The 20,615-nt window shown below is 53.7% G+C and overlaps 1 protein-coding gene across 13 annotated transcripts; it reads left to right on the top strand.

The window, feature by feature from the left end:
* The first annotated feature begins 736 nt into the window (after window positions 1–736).
* LOC131592398 (extracellular matrix organizing protein FRAS1-like) lies at window positions 737–14,407 on the top strand. 13 transcript variants are annotated; one of them, XM_058863877.1, is made up of 12 exons: window positions 737–1,132; window positions 1,964–2,100; window positions 2,301–2,448; window positions 2,737–3,729; window positions 4,780–4,994; window positions 5,998–6,148; window positions 6,449–6,556; window positions 6,723–6,882; window positions 7,212–7,328; window positions 7,422–8,087; window positions 8,407–8,553; window positions 14,045–14,407. In XM_058863877.1, the coding sequence occupies exons 5-10, from the start codon at window positions 4,944–4,946 to the stop codon at window positions 7,504–7,506; spliced, it is 672 nt and encodes a 223-aa protein (XP_058719860.1). In that variant the 5' UTR covers window positions 737–1,132; window positions 1,964–2,100; window positions 2,301–2,448; window positions 2,737–3,729; window positions 4,780–4,943; the 3' UTR covers window positions 7,507–8,087; window positions 8,407–8,553; window positions 14,045–14,407. The 13 variants fall into 13 exon arrangements, with proteins under 13 accessions (XP_058719860.1, XP_058719865.1, XP_058719858.1 ...); XM_058863882.1 differs by having other exon boundaries at window positions 737–1,139; window positions 1,992–2,100; XM_058863875.1 differs by having other exon boundaries at window positions 737–1,139.
* Window positions 14,408–20,615: the final 6,208 nt, after the last annotated feature.

Here is a 20,615-nt window from a genome sequence, read left to right as displayed (position 1 = left end):
GGGGGCGACCCCCGCCCAGCCCCGGGCTGAGCTCTGCGGCAGTGCTGCCACCTTGTGGCCACAGAGCGGTACTGCAGCTGTGCCCCGGCGCGGGCGGGGCCGAGCCGAGCGGAGCCGAACCGAGCCGAGCCGAACCGAGCGGAGCCGAGCCGAGCCGAGCCGAGCCGAGCGGAGCCGAACCGAGCCGAGCCGAGCCGAGCCGAGCCGAGCCGAGCGGAGCCGAGCCGAGCCGAGCCGAGCCGAGCCGAGCCGAGCCGAACCGAGCCGAGCCGAGCGGAGCCGAACCGAACCGAGGCGTGCCGTGTCGAGCCGGGACCCCCCCCCGCAGGAGCCGGGTCGGGCTGATTGCCACACTGAAGTTTGCGGCCGGCCGGTAGGACCCCGGCAGAGGCGTCGACTCCAATGCCTGCCGCCGCAGGCGCAGCCGCCGCCCAGCTCCGGAGCCGCTGAGCCTCGCCGCCACCGTCCTCGCCCCGGGAAAGGTGGCGGAAAATCGGGCGGAGTGCTCGGAGTCGGCCGGCTTCGTCGGGTTTTTCGTTCAGGCAAGTAAGCTAGACAGACGCGCTGAGAGCAGCGGGGGCCTCGATCGTGCCACAACAAAGATGGCCGCTCGGCCGGAAGTGGCTTCAGCCACAACAAAGATGGCGGCGAGGAAGGGCGGAAGTGACGTCACGCCCCTCACAAGATGGCTGCCGAGTCGCGGCTGGCTTTGACCTCCCAAGCATGGCGGCCGAAAAGGCGGGAAAATGCAAGGACCCCGGGCGGTGGGTGTTTTACTCGACTGCCTGACAAACACCCCGACGCCGACGCCGCTCCGGCGCAATTTTCCGCGGCTTTTCCGGCCGTGCCGACACGGGCTGTACGCTCAGCGGCGCCGGGGCCGGACGCGAGCCAGCCGGGCGCCGACAGGCAGCGGTGAGGACGCCTCTCTCTGACGGGGTCCTTGCCGCGGCCGCGTTTTTGGGGTTGGCCCTCGCGGCGACCCGTACCTTCCCGCCGCTCCTCTCGCTCCGTGCTCTCCCCCCGGCCCGGGGAAATGGAGGAACCCCCCGATGGCTTCGGCTCCCAACGGTCGCTCCCCGGCGCTGGGTCCAGAGCGGCCCGAGGAGGGGATGCTCTGTGTGCCGGAACGGTGAGAGGTGCGGGCGGGTCGGGGGGACTTTATCCACCGAGTATATACCTGGAAGTATAATGATGATCAAAATAGATATTAAAAAATATTGAAGATAAACGGGCTGCTTGGTTTTTATTTAGTTAGAGGCAGGGTTTTTAAATAAATAAGAAAAAAATAAATAAAATATTTCAAGAATGAATATGTAAAGGTATAGAGAAATATATATATATATATATATATGTAGGCATAAAAATAAGTAAAAATAAGTAATAGAAATATATGCATATATATTGATTTATAATCTATAATATGACTTCTGTACGTATAGATGGTAATATGATATATTTTAGGATATGTTATGTGTTATGTATATCAACAAGGTATATAAATCTGATAAAAAATATATATTAAAAGATTTTTAAATACCGTTTAAGATAAAGGGACTGTTTGGTTTTTATTAGGTTTGCTTCGGGGCTTTTAAATAAATACTACAAAAATAAAAACATAGAAATGTATATTAAATATATCAAGATATAGAGATATGTGCAACCAGAAAAGTAAAGAAATAGAAGTAATGCAAATATATACAAACAGGTTTATGTTTAATCTATATATATACATTATATTTATTTAATAGATGTATTATATATATAATAAGTATATATATAATTAAAATGTATATAATATATTTAATATATAATAATATATGTATACATGTTAAAATAATATATTTTGATACTTTATATATTGAGTGTTATATATAAATGAATATAGTATATAAATTTAAACACGTGTTGTGGAAATAGATGTTAATTTTTTCTTTTTTATTATTTTCATTGTTTTGGTAAGTTTCTCAGAGGCAATCCTCCCGTTGCAGCTGCTGACAGCACTGAAAACCTGTGTGCTTCGTGGTGTCCATCGCCCAGCTGGCAACGATTCCCTGGTGTTTGGTGCATTAAGTCACACCCAGCTGTGTGGGATGGCAGGTGAGCACATTGCCCGAGCCTTTTAGCTTTTCTGGCTCACACACAACTTCCTTTCCTTTTTTATATGGAAATCAGGGAAGAGGGTAGTGTATATTAGTATATTAGCATTTCTAGCAGATTTTTAACTGCCACTGATGCCCGTTCATCTTTGCAGTGTGGGTTTTCATGCTGACAAATCCTCTGCTTTGCCTTCTGCTCAGAGTCAGGTGGGCCCTTTATTGAACAGATTTATCTGCTACAAGGCTACGCAGAAGGATGGAAAGGAGGAACACAGGGGGAAAAAAAAATAGATGAAAGGCCATGCATTGATCACCTGATGTACTCCAGAGACAAACATGGCTATTACAGGTAACATGGAGCAGCCCTTCTGGCCTTTTCAGTTGTATTCAGAGAGATGTTTGCCTGCTGTGAATATCTGGGTGCTTGGAGTTCACTCTGATTTTAACAAGCCCATCAATAATAAAACATTGTATTGATAGAGCAAGATCTACTTCTGTAAAGTTGTTGCTCCACAGAAAAGCAGCATAAAGAAGCTAGCTGGATTATTTGTATGATATGTAGCTTTTTTAGGATGTTTTGTTCTTTATATGGTGTTCATTTCAAATACAAGCGTGTGAACTTTGTGTTCCCTTTTAGGGGCTGGTTCTGGGGTAACAAGGAAGCACAAGGCCTAAACACCTCTGGCTTGTCTGTCCAAGGATCTGCCTCAATTGTGGCTCCCATCCTTCTGAAGAACTCTTCAGCACAGTGAGTTACCTTCTATAACTATTTATTGTTGTATTGTTGTTGTGAGACCTCATTGCTGGGTGAGAAGACCAGGGGAAATTAAAGGCTGTATGCCACTGTTACTTCCCTGAATTCTTGTACTCTGTTAAAATCAAAACAAAAGGGATTTACACTGTAAGAAACACTTAAATGTAAGTTAAGGTAAAGGTCACAGTGCTAAAACCTAAGAGCAGATAGCCTTGAGCTCCTTTATATTCCTACTCCTGCCTCCAGGGTATCATCAGATATCCCCTAGATCTTGCAGTGGAAGAGATGCTGAACCATCAGCTGTTCCATATTCTACACCACGTGTCTTTTTACCATGCTCCTCTGAGAAGCATCTCTCCCTTCTCTGTTTCTTTGCAGACAAGAAGGGAGAAATTGGGATTGCCTTTGTTCTTTTGCCTGTTAATAAAAAGGCCGCTTGTGGCTGTGTGCAGTGGCAACTGCATCACAGAATCTTAGAGGTGATTATTCGCAGGTTAAGGAAATAATTCCCTTTTTTGTCACTGCTGCGCTGAATTTCATAGGCGTGTGTGTGGCTCGATGCCTAAGATATTTAAAGCAGGTTTTATTCTTACAGGGGTTTTGCACACTAAAGTGTGCGCCCAGGTTTTGTTTCCAGAAGTGAGGTGTAGCGCTGGGTGTTTCATTTGGTGTGTTACTTGTTCTGTTGTGTCAATAACTGCAGTGTCCTCCCTGTGCCTGTGTATTGCAGGGGCAGTCGAGTGCTGGTTATAAAGGTGGTGATAATTAGGAATAAGCTGTTCAAGCTTGGATAAATGTTTAGAAATCATTGCTTAGATATTGCTGTGTAAAACGCTCGCTCGCGGTGGGAGAATTCTCCAGGGTCAAGCTGTTCAGGTATGTGCAGTTTATTATATGGGTAAAGAGAGGGGAGAGCTGTGTCCGCCACCAGCCTCGGCGTCCGCGTGGTCCGGGGGAGGAGGGAGAGAACGGGGAGAGCAGGAGAGGAGAGGATGGAAAAGGGGAAGGAGGGAGTAAGAGCAACAGAGGGAGAGCGGGGGAAACCAGGGAGGGATAAGAGGGGGGAGACAAGAGAGGGGTAAGAGGGGAAAACCCAAGAAGGAAAGAGTAAGAGAGGGAAAGAGTGGAAGAGGTAGGAGAGGGGGAGAGGGGAGCTGAGAGAGGAGTAAAGGGGTACGAGAGAAGAGCCGAGAGGTACGAGAGAGGTTAAGAGGTAAGAGAGAAAAGCTAAGAGAGAGGTTAAGAGAGGTTTAAGATAGAAAAGCTAAGAGAGCAAAGTTCTTGTTACAATCCAATCTATCTTTTTCTATAGTGAATATTCTAATTCCCAGTAACCAATCACTACGAGATACACCCACTAAAGATTTTACATACAGTGTTGCATTTGAGGTTCTACAAGCTTTACGAGTTCTTCCCTTGCTTCTTGACCTTTGGGCTTTCTGTCAGCAGAAGGACATTGTTTTATCAGCAGGATTCTCCTTTAGCTGGCTAGGCTATTGTTCTTTGGTCATATAGTAACCAGTACTCTGTATCTTATGACTCAAAGCAGGCTTTCGTTTCTACTTCGATTCTAGCCTTCTTTTTTCAGAATCTTCTGCCAAACCATCACATTCATAAGGTTTCCCTGTTTCACCCTCCCCAACAGGCAGAAAGTTGTGCTGCGCTCTGATAATTCCATACTCAACCTGTTCCTCATTTCTTAAAGGTTCACTTCAGCCTTGAATCAGCAGGTCCCTAGGTTTGGTTTTTTAGGATGCCATTCCTGTTAGATTTTCCCCTGTGAAGACCTGAGTATGTCCAGTTTGACCTCCAGGATAATGAAGGGAGAGGAGCTCCCGTTGATTCAAGAGTGAAGCAAGGCCCCCATTCTTGGCCTGGGGCTGTTTCAAATGGGGAGGGATCAGTGTCCTGACTTCTCTCTCTCAGAGGCAGGGTTCCTGGACGAGGTGACCCAGGACAGCTTCGTGCTGGGCCCGGGCTACGACCGCCCCTAGCAGCTGGAGCCCGCGGTGAGGGAGCCCAAGAGCATCCAGCTGTACCAGCACCTCAGCCTCAAGAGCTGCATCTGGACCTTCGACGCTTATTACGACATGACCGAGTTAATTGATGTCTGTGGGGGCTCTGTCACCGCTGACTTCCAGGTGAGAGGCCCATCCAGAGCTCTCCAGGTATCCCAGATCTCTCTCAGTTCTCAGGCACAGCTCTGCGTTGCGTGGAGCTGCTGCTCTGCCCTGCACAGGTGGAGCGTGGCTTTTCCCCCCCTCTAACCTGGAAGAAAACAGCGCTGTGTGCATTTATTTCATTTATTTTCCATTTCATTCGTTTTCCATTTATTTTATTCTCTAAATCTTCAGAGTGCCAGGAAAATACCGGGTTTTTTTAATGTAGGGCCATACTGGAAATACAAAACGTTCTCAGCTGGGCTCTCTTTTATAATTTTGGCTGTGTTCTCGGCCAATAGAAATGAGCAGAGGACAGAGCAGAGGCAGCTCAGTCCATGCTCCACAACATGGGATATTTTAGCTCATTCCGTAATTAAGAGACCAAAAGCCAAAAATGTTCCTCTAGAAACGAATGGCTTTCCCTGTTTGGGGTATCTCACTGTCCTCTCCTGGCTGCATTATCCATCTGCAGACCACTCCGTCTCCCCCAAGCTCTTCCATTAAATTCCCAGCCCACATTGCTTGGACCAGCATCATCTCTCTTAATTCCTGCCAGCCTGGAACTTGTTCATGAAGTTTCCTTTTATAGCTCCAATTGTTTGCACAAACCCAGAGGAGCCGCTTGGCCGGAGAAAGTGCCCAGTGGAGCATGTGGAGCCTGGCCCCAGCCAGGCTGGAACATCTCCCCGAATTCTCCAGGGCGTACAAAGTACAGCTGCACTCTGCAGATAATAAATGGAGAGCTCTGGGAGGCCTGAGCAAGCAGAATTGCTCATTTTTAATTCACAGCCTTGGAAATCAGGGGGGTTTTGAGGTGAAATTGTGCCCAGAGTTCCTTTGTCCGGTGGTCCCAGGGAGCCTTAGCGCTGCCCCTGGATTACAATGCAGGTTTGTCTGAGGTGCCTGCACGTAAAGAACGTCCAGAGTCACCTCTGACTTCACTGGAAGGTGCATAACCCCCTTTTTGGGGTTTTATTGCCAGGTAAGGGACTCTGCCCAGTCCTTCCTGACAGTCCACGTCCCTCTCTCCGTGTCCTACATCTGTGTGACGGCACCGAGGGGCTGGGCTTCCCTGGAGCACCGCACCGAGATGGAGTTCTCCTTCTTCTACGACACCGTTCTCTGGAGGACAGGTGAGCCTGAGGCACTCCAAGGGCTACGGAAGAAGTGCTTCCTTCATGTTTTCCCCTTAGTTCCTGCACTGCCCCCAGAGTCCTGAGGGAGCGGGGAACTCGGAATATTGCCTTCCTCTGTGCTTGCGGGGGGCTTAGGCAGCCGATGGCTGGCAGAGGGAGCGTGCAGCTGGCTCACTGGAGGGTGATCCCAACTGAACCCTGCCTTGTGGAGGTGTCCCAAACGCTTCTGGGGCTGGCAGAGCCCAGCAGAGGAGAGCGAAGGTGCTGTGTGGGCTCCCAGTGGCGCTGTCCTTGCAGGGATCCAGACGGACAGCGTGCTCTCGGCCCGCCTGCAGATAATCCCCATCTACATCCGCGAGGACGGACGGCTGGTCAGCGAGTTCAGGACGCAGGCCAAGTTCAGAGGTGAGGGCAGTGATCCTGGCAGGGACACAGAGCAGGGTCACACAGAGCTCTGCTCTGACGGCACAGGCAGCGGAACGAGTCCCTGTCCCTGCCGGGAGCCCCTCTGGCCCTGCGAGGTGGGGCCTCTCTGCGCTCTGCCTCCCGTCACCTCCTTGTCCTCCCCCAGCGCTGTTTGTCACGGAGCACCACAGCCTGCCAGATGTCAGGTCCTCTTGGAGAACTCCAGAGCACCTGGGAGGCATCGAATTTGACCTGCAGCTGCTGTGGAGTGCTCAGACTTTTGATTCTCCCTACCAGCTCTGGAGAGCAACCAGCTCCTACAACAGGTGAGGGCTGGGGGTGCAGTCCCCTCCAGCAGCTTCCCCCACAGCACCACGTTCTCCCTGGCACCCCTCCAGCAGCCACGCCAGCAATAGCACGGAATGCTCAGGAGCTTGGTTAGAGCTGGAGCACTGCTGTACTGAGAGAAAAATCAGCTCAGCCTCTTGGAAAGGAATTTTTCCAGCGGTGAAGCCTGTGGATAGACTGATCCCAGAGTCACACTTGTCCCTCGGGGACTGCCGGATGACATTGCTGGGGCAAGGGAGAGGTGCTGCCCTGGGTGAAGAGCTTTGAGCTCTGCTTGGTGGCTGCAGGGTCTCCTGTCTGTTCCCAGGAAGGATTACTCTGGAGAATACACCATGTTCCCGATCCCCTGCACGGTGCAGCCCACGCAGCCGTGGGCAGAGCCTGGAGCCAAGCCCCTGCCCTGCACGGCTCACGCTCCCGAGCGGTAAGAGGGCAGGAGGGCAGGCTCGGCCCCTTTGGGGTGCACACCTGTCCAGACCTCATCTCCCCTTTGTTTCCTTCCTTGTCCCAATTGCAGGTTTTTGATCCTGATCACCTTCCAGCAGACAAGCCGCCCAGTTCCAGTTGTTTACTCCCAGAACGCAAGAGTTTCAGATCTGTAACGACGAGAAGGTTTTTCTAATGGACCCCACCAAATCGGAAAGGTCTCTGGCAGAAATGGATTACAAGGGGGGCTTTTTCCAAGGGTAGGATTTACCTCTCCTCTTCTGCTTGTGCCCAGCGTTTCTGCTTTCACAGCTTCCATTCCCTGGAGAGGAAAGGGCAAAACCCACAGGTAGCTTTGCCTCTTCTACAGCAATCATTGACATCTTACAGCCCTGTGAAAGAGCAGCGTGCTCTGGCACCGCGTTTTGTCACTCCCACCCACCGAGCCCTTCCCAAACAACCCAAACCCTTCTGAACACGGACACTTGGCTCTAGCAGCGTTTTCCTGCTTGGGAAATTTCACCTGCCCCTCTTTGTCCCGACCTCCCCAGGGCAGATCCTGTACGGGCACGTGCTCTGGCACCCGGAACAAAACCTCAACGCTGCTTACAAGCTGCAGCTGGAGAAGGTCAACCTGTGCACAGGCAGGGATGGCTACGTGCCCTTCCTCGACCCCACGGGTACCGTCTACAACGAGGGGCCCCGGTACGGCTGCATCCAGCCCAACAAGTACCTGAAACACCGATTCCTCCTCCTGGTGAGTGCTCTGCTCCTGCTTCTTCCCGTTTGGGATTTGCTCTGGCAACCCGCAGGTGGTGGCTGCAAAGGGATAAGGGAGCCCGTGGGGGATGTTTTGTGCTGCTGCTGCTGCTGCTGCTGCTGCTGCTGCAAGCTGTGAACACCAGATCAGTTTTTCCCCACCCTTGGAGTGTGTTCCTGAATCGGTGCCCACGTGTAGGTGTGGAGATGGGGCATTCGGACTAGATCCCTGACACAGGTGTTTGGTGGGGCTCTGGCTTCCAGCCTCCCTTGGGAAAGCAGACAGCATCCCTCACGCCACTTCTCTGACTTTCCAGGACCAAAACCAGCCAGAAGTGAGGGATAAGTATTTCCCCGATGTGCCTTTTGACGCCCACTTTGCTTCCCAGCTGTCCGAGTTCCACTCGGTGAGCAGCATGCCCGGAGTTGATGGATTTACTCTCAAGGTGGATGCTCTCTACAAGGTATGTTGTAGTCTAGGACATTGCGCTGCGGAAGAATTCGGGATGTAACGAGAAGCTACTGGACCCCCTCTCTGTTAGGATAGTAAAACCTCCTGCAATTAGCCAGTAGCACCCAGGTGTGACGTACGTAGGTGGGAGTAACACAGTGACCCTAGGTTATAAATTGTCAAATTCCCCTGCAATAAACGCCATTGCTTCGCCATCCATCATATTGATGTCTTGTGGGTAGATTGGCCAGGGTGGCCCGGGAGAGAGGCCACGGGGCTGGCTCCTGGACTAGGGTGTTTGCCTTGCTTGGAAAACCCACAATTGGTGCCCGAAACCCGGGAGGAAAAGTGGGAAAAAATCCAGAAAGCGAGGAATCCCTGAAAAAACAGGAGCAGCGGTCAGGACAGGCTGGACCTTTCCTGGACGAGGGAGACATCCCTGCATCTTGAACGACGATGGACCCAAGGATAAAGGTCGTATCTGAACTATATAAACAGTGGGGTGTAGACTGTAAATCTAAGGATTTTATGCTTGCTGTTACACAGCTTTTACAAATCGGTATTATAGAACAGCCAGTGGACATTCTTCACCCTGAGGTGTGGGAGAAATGTACCAGAGCTCTGGCTAATGAAACGGTAGATTCTGTTAATCTGAAACATTTTAAGTTGTGGGGGAAGGTCGTTAAGGCCTTGAAAAAAGCTAGACAAAAGCAGGAAGCCTGGACAGCAGCAAAAAGCTGTCTGTTGGTCACCCCAAAACTAGGGGTGAGTGCTACAACACAAACTTTAGAATCCCCAGATGAGAGTAGCTCAGCTGAGCAGAAGGGGACACAGGAGGACGATATGCCCCCTAAAACCCCAAACCCTGAGCTGCTCTCAGAAGCGCAACAGAAAACAAGAGATTTTTGGGAAAATTTAACAGAAGAAGCCAGAAATGTAGCAAAGAAAGTAAGGGGAGATACATCCCCCCTTGGACTTAAAGATGGCGCTGAGAAAAATGTTACAGAGCGGGAAAAGTATGTCTTTAACAAAGAACAAAAGCTGGCCTTGGAAGATGGGCACAGTTGGGGAGTTGAGAGAGATAAGAAATGTAGAGAAGAAAGCAGAGGATGCGTGCAGAATTCTTGGAATGCAGAGGCAGTGGAAAGGAGGGGTGGCAAAGGGCGGGTTAGAGCCTGGAGTGAGGGGCGAAGGGAAAGGTGGGATGGAGGCGGAGTGGAGCCAGGGGGGAGGGAACAGCCCAAGGAAAAGGCACAGCAAGCAGGAAGCAGCTGAGCAGTTGAGTTCCAACTGTAACCGAGACACGAGCGGTTCAACCCCGCCCCCCGGGAAGAAGCGCTGGGATAATAGCGAGTTTGCTACAAAGTCATGATTTCTTGAGTTTTTAAAAGGTGTTTATGTACCCTTTTGGAGTTAATTTTGTGTTTAAAGTAATTATGAGTTTATGCAATTGGAGTTTTCAGAGTTTTTCTCAGATTTAAAAAGTAGCTCGGCGTGGACGAGTTGAGAAAACACACAGAAACCAAAGCAACAAAGCAAAAGAAAAACAACAAAAAGCTGGACATTTTTGAGAGGGATAAAAAAGAGAGAGTTTTAATTAGACAATTTAAAAATTAGAAGCTTTATAAATTGTATTATTTATAAATTAGCAAATTGTTGTAATTAAAATTGAGATTTAAAAATAAGTTTTTATTGAAGTGCCTTTAAAAATAGATTAAAAAGTTTAAATGTTGTATTTTTGTATCCCAAGAAACTTAAAAGATTCTTGCTTTGTTTCAGTAATTTTAAAGTTATGTTAATTATATATTACCCATTTGCTGAGTTTTTGACAATTTTAATAAGGAAATTTTAATGTGAATTTTTTTTGGTAAATAAAACACATATAACAGCATATATATCAATTTGGATTTTAGATTTTAATTTAAAAATTAGACTTGATGTTCCTGAAAAGTGCTACAAAAGCTAAATGACAACTTGCCCAATCCTGTGTTGTGGCTTTTTTTTAGAGAAGCTGCACTTTAGAATTTTAACTAATTTGAACATGTATTAGGCAAATTCTTGTTGTGAATGAGTATTTTTAGTAATATTTGCAGTTATTGTGGGTTATTCTCAAAGCTAGATAACATAGAATTGTGATGTATTTGTTTTATTTTTATAATTTTTATAGTGAATCCATGTTATTGTTATATTGTGTTTAAGGAGTATATATCAGGCTTTTAGTTGCTTTTTGTAGTAACAGAATAAGATTGAGTTGTGTTTTTATTTGGCATAGATTGGGTGTTGGTAGAATTGAGGATAGTCAAGTTTTGTAATGTTTGGGCTTGAATGTTTTTGGGTTGAGTTTTCTAACTCGGATATTCTTTTAAGGTTAAGTTTGTTATTTCCTTTTGTTATAAATAATTATTGTTAAGTTTAAATGTTGTTTAATTTGAATTGTTTTATGTTTTATTAGAAACACTTGTTTAAATTGCAAAGTATAGTTATTTTCCTAGAAATATGAAGACAGCTACAACTGAAGCAACTGTGATAAACCACTGATGAACACCTGCTTGTGGACAGAAATGAATGCAGACTGTGACACCCTAGACTTCATTGGGAGTTCTATTTAGTTGTTGCAATTTTTGCAGTTTTGTTTGCTATAACTTTATTATTTTTCAGTGTTTCCAGAATTTTAAAAAGATATACCATTGCTAAGGATTAGCTGCCATAAAAGAAGCTTCAAATTAAACCAACTGCTGAATGATTTAATTAGTCTGGTACCTGAGACTTCTGATCATTTGCTTTGTACAAATGCATTTTAACAGTTTGCTGTGCTGTAAGCATCTCATAGCTGTTGCTATTGAAAACCTTGTTTTAAAAATGAGTTAAGAGGCATCTTTCCAGTTTAAAGTCTAAGGCCCTGGCCAAGTCTTAACTTTACCTGGACAGAATGTTTGCTAACAGATCCAGATGTTTTCTGTCCCAAATCAATATTTGAGTCACTTTTTGACTTTGCAATTTGACCCTATTAATATAACAGCTGGATCAATTTTGAAGTGGGCTTGGAGAATCATTTTCCAGAGGTGATGATCCAATCCTTCACTGATTTTTTGTTTCTGTTTGTTAAATATGAGATGCTGGTGCAGTGTTTTAATAATTAACAGTATTTTTATATTGATTGATTTTTAACTGTTATAGGTTTTTACTGATTGTGTATAAGGTTTTGTGTTAATGTTGAACAGAAATACATTTCATTTTTATTTTTTTAAGAAAACGGGGGAAATTGATACCCTAGAAGCAATTTGATTAGTGTAATTCATTAACTTTAAGAGAGAAGTGCCTGTGTTTTGTTGGCAGGTTCAGAAAAGTCACCTGTCCATTTGACCAGACTGTGTGCCTCTGAACACACGAGATCCAGTGAACAGAGAAGTCACCACACAGCCTTGGTACTCCAGACTTGGATCAGAAGTGGAGCTGTCAGGACACAGTTGTGTCTGAACAATACACAGACAGTTGCCAACAGAAATTTTATGTTGTTATTATGATGTGGTGTTTCTATTAATTTTTCACTTGTCCTTTGTTTTAAGATTTAGAAGGGTTTGAGGAACAACTTGAACATCGAAGCCCTCAGTCACCGATCAGCTGCCAGCTGACATCACAGGAGCAGTGAACATTCCAGGACTGAATCGTGTTGGAGAAATTCTGTAGAAGATTTGGGAAGTGTAGAGACTCCATCTAACTATATATAAAGTAAATTGTAATTGTGTGTTTATCCTTTTAACAAATTGCTTTCACGCTTAGACTACATATATACCAGAACACGTGTGTTAGAAGTAGTTAGATAATAGTTTAAGGTAAAGTGTTTAGTCTGTGTAGTAATTGTTATGTTAGTATAAAATATAAGTATTTTCCTTTAAGAGGTAGTGTAAGCATCTTTAAAGGTTCATTTAACGTTAAAAGTTTTAACTGTGAGTTTGTAAGCATGGTGTCATTTACATGGTAAACTGCTTATAGTAATTGTGCTGTTTATAGTTATAACACCTGAAGCAGTGAGCCCCAGTTTTGTGGTACAAGCTGAAAACCCATGATCTAATAGTCAAGCCCTTGCATTTACACCCAAAGCTTTAACTCCTCTGCTGACTTTTGTGTATTAGCTGTTCTCATCCCCAGGGTCCTATACCACTCCAAAGAAGAAGTGGACCAGTACCTTGAGCGAGCAGGCCGCCTTCAGAAAAGAGAGCTGTTGACAGGACTGTCAATAGCAATGCTGCTCGGCTTGGGAGCAACTGGAGCAGCCACGGGTGTCTCCGCTCCGATAACCCAGAGTCAGAGTCTCTCTCAGCTACAGATGACTGTAGATGAAGATCTACAGAGAATTGAGAAATCCATATCCTTTTTAGAAAAGTCAGTCTCCTCCCTCTCTGAAGCTCTGAAGTTGTTTTGCAGAACAGGCGAGGTCTCGACCTTCTATTCATGCAGCAAGGAGGCCTCTGCATTGCCCTGAACAAAGAATGCTGCTTCTACGCTGACCACACCGGAGTAGTGAGAGACACCATGGCAGAGCTACGAGACAGGCTGTCTCAACGGAGAGCAGAGAGAGAAGCCCAGCAAAACTGGTTCCAGTCCTGGTTCAACCAATCTCCGTGGCTAACCACCCTGGTGTCTACCCTGATTGGACCAGTTGTGATGATTTTATTCCTGCTAATCTTTGGACCCTGTGTTTTAAATAAGCTTGTATCCTTTGTTAAAAGCTGACTAGAAAAAGTTAACATTTTGTTTATAGAAAGGCAACAGATGCTTTAAAAATATACTTAGTCACCGCTTGTGCCTCATATTTACTAATGAAAACTGTAGTATCCATTTTATAAGCTTTTAGCCTTTTAGTTAAGTATTTTATATTTTATTCAATTTTATATTATCCATTTTTAAAACTTTATAATATAGATAAGTTAGACAAAGTGTTTAGAAATACGTATAAAAAATAACATTAGAATTTTTAAGACTAATATACCTTATATTTTAGCAAATTAATTATTCATAGAGAGAGGGGAATATGTTGTAGTCTAGGGCATTGCGCTGCGGAAGAATTCGGGATGTAACGAGAAGCTGCTAGACCCCCTCTCTGTTAGGATAGCAAAACCTGCAATTAGCCAATAGCACTTAGGTGTGACGTATGTAGATGGGAGTAACACAGTGACCCTAGGTTATAAATTGTCAAATTCCCCTGCAATAAACGCCATTGCTTCGCCATCCATCATATTGATGTCTTGTGGGTAGATTGGCCAGGGTGGCCCGGGAGAGAGGCCACGGGGCTAGCTCCTGGACTAGGGTGTTTGCCTTGCTTGGAAAACCCACAAAGGTATGTAGTACCCAGTGCTTTTGGTAGCCCAAAATGGACTTCTCTGTCCAGGACCTCCCAAACACTTGGTGAATTGTAGACTCTGGGCCTTCAGAATTCACCTCTGATACAAGAAATGAAGATTAGGATGTTAGTCCCGTAATTTCATTTTTTTTTTTTCCCTGAGGCACTCATGAGAAAGCTCTTTAAAAACACATTATTCGTGTTCCTGAAGGAATTAATGCCATCGCAAAGGCAGGACACCTCACGGGGTGGTCCGTGCTCCCGAGGAGCTCCCCTTGAACACCCGAGGTGGAGCTGCCCCGGGGCGCCCCGAAGGCGGCGGGCGGCCGCTGCTGCACCGTCAGGAACCTTCATCCACCGAGGGACGCGGCGGCCTCTGCCAGGGCCAGGGCAGGAAAGTGAAGCAGGTGCACATGGAAGTCAAAGTCCACGGCAATTTGCACGACGGCACGGAAGTTTCATGGAGCACACGCATTGGGAAAAGCTTTTTATAAACTGTAAAATAAAGATAATCCAAAACTGAAAAGCCACCTGGGTATTTTTTTAGTCTGGTGAGGAGGGGCAGCTGTCAATTCCCCCTGCTCCCGTCTTAGCGGCTGCACCGCTGCCCTCCCTCCGTGCTGCTCCAGCTCTCCCAGGCTTAAGTGGGCAGGGTGGGGAAGCCAGCTCCCACCGCTGGCATGTGGGAGCTCTGAGCCAGCCGAGGAGCAGCCGGGTTCCTCTTCCTGTCCTCCGGAAGAGAGTAAAGCTAAAATCACCCGCTGTGATCGGGGTGTCCCTTCTTGCGCCGCCCCGCCGGTCCCCCTCATTCCCCTGGGGCGCGGCGGGCCGGAGCCCCACGGAGCTGCTGGGCCGGGGCAGGGAAGGACGGAGACGAGGGCGCCCAGCGCGGCTCGGGCCCCGCCGCGGCCTCGGGGCTGGCGGAGCGGGGGGGGCCGGGCCGGGAGCGCTCCGGGGCTGCGGGACCGGCCCTGCCCAGGCCGGGGCGCCGCGTCCGCACCGGGACCCGCAGCGCTCCCGCAGCCGGAACCGCCCTCCCGCGGCGATCCCGGTACCGATCCCGATCCACCCCACGGGGGAGAGGCGGCACCGCCCGGGACCCCAGGGCGGACACCGGCAGGACCCGAACCCCCCATCCCAGCTCCGGTTGCGGGCTCCGTCACCCGCTTTCGGTCAGCCCCGTCCCGGCATCGCGGCAGGAGGGAGAGTCGAGTCCCGGCGAGGGAGTGCCCCGTCCCCAGCCTTGTCTCAGCCCCAATCCGGCCATGCTCCGCCACCCCCGAGATCCGCCACCCGGGGCCGGCCGGGGGAGAGGCGGCACCGCTCCGCCGGCGGACACCGGCAGGACTCTGCCCCGCTGCAGACCCCGTCCCGAGCCGCGGCCCCGCCGCAGCGCGCAGGGCTCGGAGCGGAGCCCGCCGGGAGCAGCCCCCGGGCCGGGGCTCGACCAGCGCCGAGCGAGAGTCGCGGGCCAGCGGCACGGGGGGCGGGGCCGCATGAGGAGCGGGGCCACGGGGAACAGCCCGACCGCACCTGGGAACTGCCGGGGGTCCCGGGCGGCGCCGCCTCTCCCCCATCGGGCGGATCGAGGCGGCACCGGGCCCGGGATCGGGATCGGGTCCGGGATGGGTCTCGGGTCCGGGATGGGTCTCGGGTCCGGGATCGGTCTCGGGATCGGTTCCGGGCCCGGGATGGTGGCGGCGGTTCCCGTTGCGGACTCGGCCCCCCCCCGCCCGGCCCCGGGACCGCGGCACGAAGGGGGCGAGGCCAGGGAGAGGGGGGCCCGGCACAGGTGTGAGGGGCGGGGGCACGGAGCGCGTGCGCAGCTCGGGACAGCAGAGCGCGTGCGCGGCGCGGGGCCGCCTCAGGTGTGCGGGACGGGACCGGCACAGGTGTGAGGGGCTCCAGAGCGGCTGCGCGGGGCGGGACCGAGGGCATTTAAACCCCGGAAGGGCGGCGGCCGCCATTTGCTCCAGTACCGGGTGGAGGCGGCTGCGGCCGCTCCGGTGAGGCGCTTCTCTCTCTTCTCCGCTTTTATCTCTCTTTTCTGCTTTTATCTCTCCTTTCTCTGCTTTTCTCTCCTGTTTCTCTCTCCCGTCTCCTTCTCTCCCCTCTCTGCTCTTGTCCCCCGTCTCCCCCTCACACCGCCCGCTCCCTCTCTCCCCTCACCTCCCCGCCCGCCCCCTCCTCCCCAACCTGAGCCCCGCCTCTGTTCCTCCTCTGTCTCTTCCTCCCGCTCCCTCCTCACCCGGCCCAACCTGGCTCTGCCCTCCGTTCTCCTTCTGTCACCGCTCCCTTCCCCTGCTCCTTCTTTCTCCCCTCCGCCATCCCTGCCCCGGCCGCCCCGGCTTCTCCCTGTGTGCCGTACGCCCCTGTTTGTCCGTGTCCCCCTTCTCCTCTCCTTGGCGGCGCTGTCGCCCCTCTGTCTCTGCCGCCCCTTCCTTCTCTGTCCCTTGTCCCTTTCTGTCTTCCCCCGCAGCCGCGGGGCTCGGGGCGCCGGATAATAAAGCCCAGAGGGCCGGAGCCGGCGCCCCCGGCGGGAATCCCCTCACGGGGCCGGAGCCCGCGGTGCGGGTCCCCCCACGCACAACACCGCCCCACACTGCCGGGTGTCCCCACATCACACTGGGGGCTGAGGGGGGCCGGGGCTGGGAGGGGGGCTTAGGGTGGGCCCCCTCCTCCGGAGGGGTCCTGGGGTGGGTTAGCGAGGGTTGGGGGGCCGGGGGGGGGGGATTTGGGATGGGGGGGTTTGGGAAGGGCCCCCTCGTTAGGAGGGGGTCCCGGGTGGGGGGTGGGTTAGGGAGGGCCCCCTCCGGAGGAGGGGGTCCCGGGGAGGGGCGGGGCCCCCTCCGGAGGGGGGGGCCCGGGGTGGGAGGGGCTGGGGGGGTCTGCCCCCCCTAAACCCCTCCCACTCTGGGCCCCCCCCTCCGGAGGGGGCCCCGCCCCTCCCCAGGACCCCTCCTCCGGACAGGGGCCCGCGGGGGGAGGGGGGGGCGGGGTGGGTGGGGGGGGGGGGAATAGGAGGGGGAGTGCGGTCGTTTGACACAAAAGTGTGATTCCGGTGCAGAGTGACGTGACCCCGCCTTCTGCCCCCCCCACCCACCCCGCCCCCCCACCCCCGCGGGCCCCTGTCCGGAGGAGGGGTCCTGGGGAGGGGCGGGGCCCCCTCCGGAGGGGGGGGCCCAGAGTGGGAGGGGTTTAGGGGGGGCAGACCCCCCCAGCCCCTCCCACCCCGGGCCCCCCCCTTCCGGAGGGGGCTTCGCCCCTCCCCGGGACCCCCTCCTCCGGAGGGGGCCCTCCCTAACCCACCCCCCACCCGGGACCCCCTCCTAACGAGGGGGCCCTTCCCAAACCCCCCCATCCCAAATCCCCCCCCCCCGGCCCCCCAACCCTCGCTAACCCACCCCAGGACCCCTCCGGAGGAGGGGGCCCACCCTAAGCCCCCCTCCCAGCCCCGGCCCCCCTCAGCCCCCAGTGTGATGTGGGGACACCCGGCAGTGTGGGGCGGTGTTGTGCGTGGGGGGACCCGCACCGCGGGCTCCGGCCCCGTGAGGGGATTCCCGCCGGGGGCGCCGGCTCCGGCCCTCTGGGCTTTATTATCCGGCGCCCCGAGCCCCGCGGCTGCGGGGGAAGACAGAAAGGGACAAGGGACAGAGAAGGAAGGGGCGGCAGAGACAGAGGGGCGACAGCGCCGCCAAGGAGAGGAGAAGGGGGACACGGACAAACAGGGGCGTACGGCACACAGGGAGAGGCCGGGGCGGCCGGGGCAGGGACGGCGGAGGGGAGAAAGAAGGAGCAGGGGAAGGGAGCGGTGACAGAAGGAGAACGGAGGGCAGAGCCAGGTTGGGCCGGGTGAGGAGGGAGCGGGAGGAAGAGACAGAGGAGGAACAGAGGCGGGGCTCAGGTTGGGGAGAAGGGGGCGGGCGGGGAGGTGAGGGGAGAGAGGGAGCGGGCGGTGTGAGGGGGAGACGGGGGACAAGAGCAGAGAGGGGAGAGAAGGAGACGGGAGAGAGAAACAGGAGAGAAAAGCAGAGAAAGGAGAGATAAAAGCAGAAAAGAGAGATAAAAGCGGAGAAGAGAGAGAAGCGCCTCACCGGAGCGGCCGCAGCCGCCTCCACCCGGTACTGGAGCAAATGGCGGCCGCCGCCCTTCCGGGGTTTAAATGCCCTCGGTCCCGCCCCGCGCAGCCGCTCTGGAGCCCCTCACACCTGTGTCGGCCCCGTCCCGCACACCTGAGGCGGCCCCGCGCCGCGCACGCGCTCTGCTGTCCCGAGCTGCGCACGCGCTCCGTGCCCCCGCCCCTCACACCTGTGCCGGGCCCCCCTCTCCCTGGCCTCGCCCCCTTCGTGCCGCGGTCCCGGGGCCGGGCGGGGGGGGGCCGAGTCCGCAACGGGAACCGCCGCCGCCATCCCGGGCCCGGAACCGATCCCGAGACCGATCCCGGACCCGAGACCCATCCCGGACCCGATCCCGATCCCGATCCCGGGCCCGGTGCCGCCTCGATCCGCCCGATGGGGGAGAGGCGGCGCCGCCCGGGACCCCCGGCAGTTCCCAGGTGCGGTCGGGCTGTTCCCCGTGGCCCCGCTCCTCATGCGGCCCCGCCCCCCGTGCCGCTGGCCCGCGACTCTCGCTCGGCGCTGGTCGAGCCCCGGCCCGGGGGCTGCTCCCGGCGGGCTCCGCTCCGAGCCCTGTGCGCTGCGGCGGGGCCGCGGCTCGGGACGGGGTCTGCAGCGGGGCAGAGTCCTGCCGGTGTCCGCCGGCGGAGCGGTGCCGCCTCTCCCCCGGCCGGCCCCGGGTGGCGGGTCTCGGGGGTGGCGGAGCATGGCCGGATTGGGGCTGAGACAAGGCTGGGGACGGGGCACTCCCTCGCCGGGACTCGACTCCCCCTCCTGCCGCGATGCCGGGACGGGGCTGACCGAAAGCGGGTGACGGAGCCCGCAACCGGAGCTGGGATGGGGGGTTCGGGTCCTGCCGGTGTCCGCCCTGGGGTCCCGGGCGGTGCCGCCTCTCCCCCGTGGGGTGGATCGGGATCGGTACCGGGATCGCCGCGGGAGGGCGGTTCCGGCTGCGGGAGCGCTGCGGGTCCCGGTGCGGACGCGGCGCCCCGGCCTGGGCAGGGCCGGTCCCGCAGCCCCGGAGCGCTCCCGGCCCGGGCCCCCCCGCTCCGCCAGCCCCGAGGCCGCGGCGGGGCCCGAGCCGCGCTGGGCGCCCTCGTCTCCGTCCTTCCCTGCCCCGGCCCAGCAGCTCCGTGGGGCTCCGGCCCGCCGCGCCCCAGGGGAATGAGGGGGACCGGCGGGGCGGCGCAAGAAGGGACACCCCGATCACAGCGGGTGATTTTAGCTTTACTCTCTTCCGGAGGACAGGAAGAGGAACCCGGCTGCTCCTCGGCTGGCTCAGAGCTCCCACATGCCAGCGGTAGGAGCTGGCTTCCCCACCCTGCCCACTTAAGCCTGGGAGAGCTGGAGCAGCACGGAGGGAGGGCAGCCGTGCAGCTGCTAAGACGGGAGCAGGGGCAATTGACAGCTGCCCCTCCTCACCAGACTAAAAAAATACCCAGGTGGCTTTTCAGTTTTGGATTATCTTTATTTTACAGTTTATAAAAAGCTTTTCCCAATGCGTGTGCTCCATGAAACTTCCGTGCCGTCATGCAAATTGCCGTGGACTTTGACTTCCATGTGCACCTGCTTCACTTTCCTGCCCTGGCCCTGGCAGAGGCCGCCGCGTCCCTCGGTGGATGAAGGTTCCTGACGGTGCAGCAGCGGCCGCCCGCCGCCTTCGGGGCGCCCCGGGGCAGCTCCACCTCGGGTGTTCAAGGGGAGCTCCTCGGGAGCACGGACCACCCCGTGAGGTGTCCTGCCTTTGCGATGGCATTAATTCCTTCAGGAACACGAATAATGTGTTTTTAAAGAGCCTTCTCATGAGTGCCTCAGGGAAAAAAAAAAATGAAATTACGGGACTAACATCCTAATCTTCATTTCTTGTATCAGAGGTGAATTCTGAAGGCCCAGAGTCTACAATTCACCAAGTGTTTGGGAGGTCCTGGACAGAGAAGTCCATTTTGGGCTACCAAAAGCACTGGGTACTACATACCTTGTAGAGAGCGTCCACCTTGAGAGTAAATCCATCAACTCCGGGCATGCTGCTCACCGAGTGGAACTCGGACAGCTGGGAAGCAAAGTGGGCGTCAAAAGGCACATCGGGGAAATACTTATCCCTCACTTCTGGCTGGTTTTGGTCCTGGAAAGTCAGAGAAGTGGCGTGAGGGATGCTGTCTGCTTTCCCAAGGGAGGCTGGAAGCCAGAGCCCCACCAAACACCTGTGTCAGGGATCTAGTCCGAATGCCCCATCTCCACACCTACACGTGGGCACCGATTCAGGAACACACTCCAAGGGTGGGGAAAAACTGATCTGGTGTTCACAGCTTGCAGCAGCAGCAGCAGCAGCAGCAGCAGCAGCACAAAACATCCCCCACGGGCTCCCTTATCCCTTTGCAGCCACCACCTGCGGGTTGCCAGAGCAAATCCCAAACGGGAAGAAGCAGGAGCAGAGCACTCACCAGGAGGAGGAATCGGTGTTTCAGGTACTTGTTGGGCTGGATGCAGCCGTACCGGGGCCCCTCGTTGTAGACGGTACCCGTGGGGTCGAGGAAGGGCACGTAGCCATCCCTGCCTGTGCACAGGTTGACCTTCTCCAGCTGCAGCTTGTAAGCAGCGTTGAGGTTTTGTTCCGGGTGC

This window comes from Poecile atricapillus, chromosome W (genome assembly GCF_030490865.1).
Source record: "Poecile atricapillus isolate bPoeAtr1 chromosome W, bPoeAtr1.hap1, whole genome shotgun sequence".
NCBI lineage: Eukaryota > Metazoa > Chordata > Aves > Passeriformes > Paridae > Poecile > Poecile atricapillus.
Note: the sequence above shows the minus strand (reverse complement) of the source record. Positions and strands in the feature narration are given on the sequence as shown.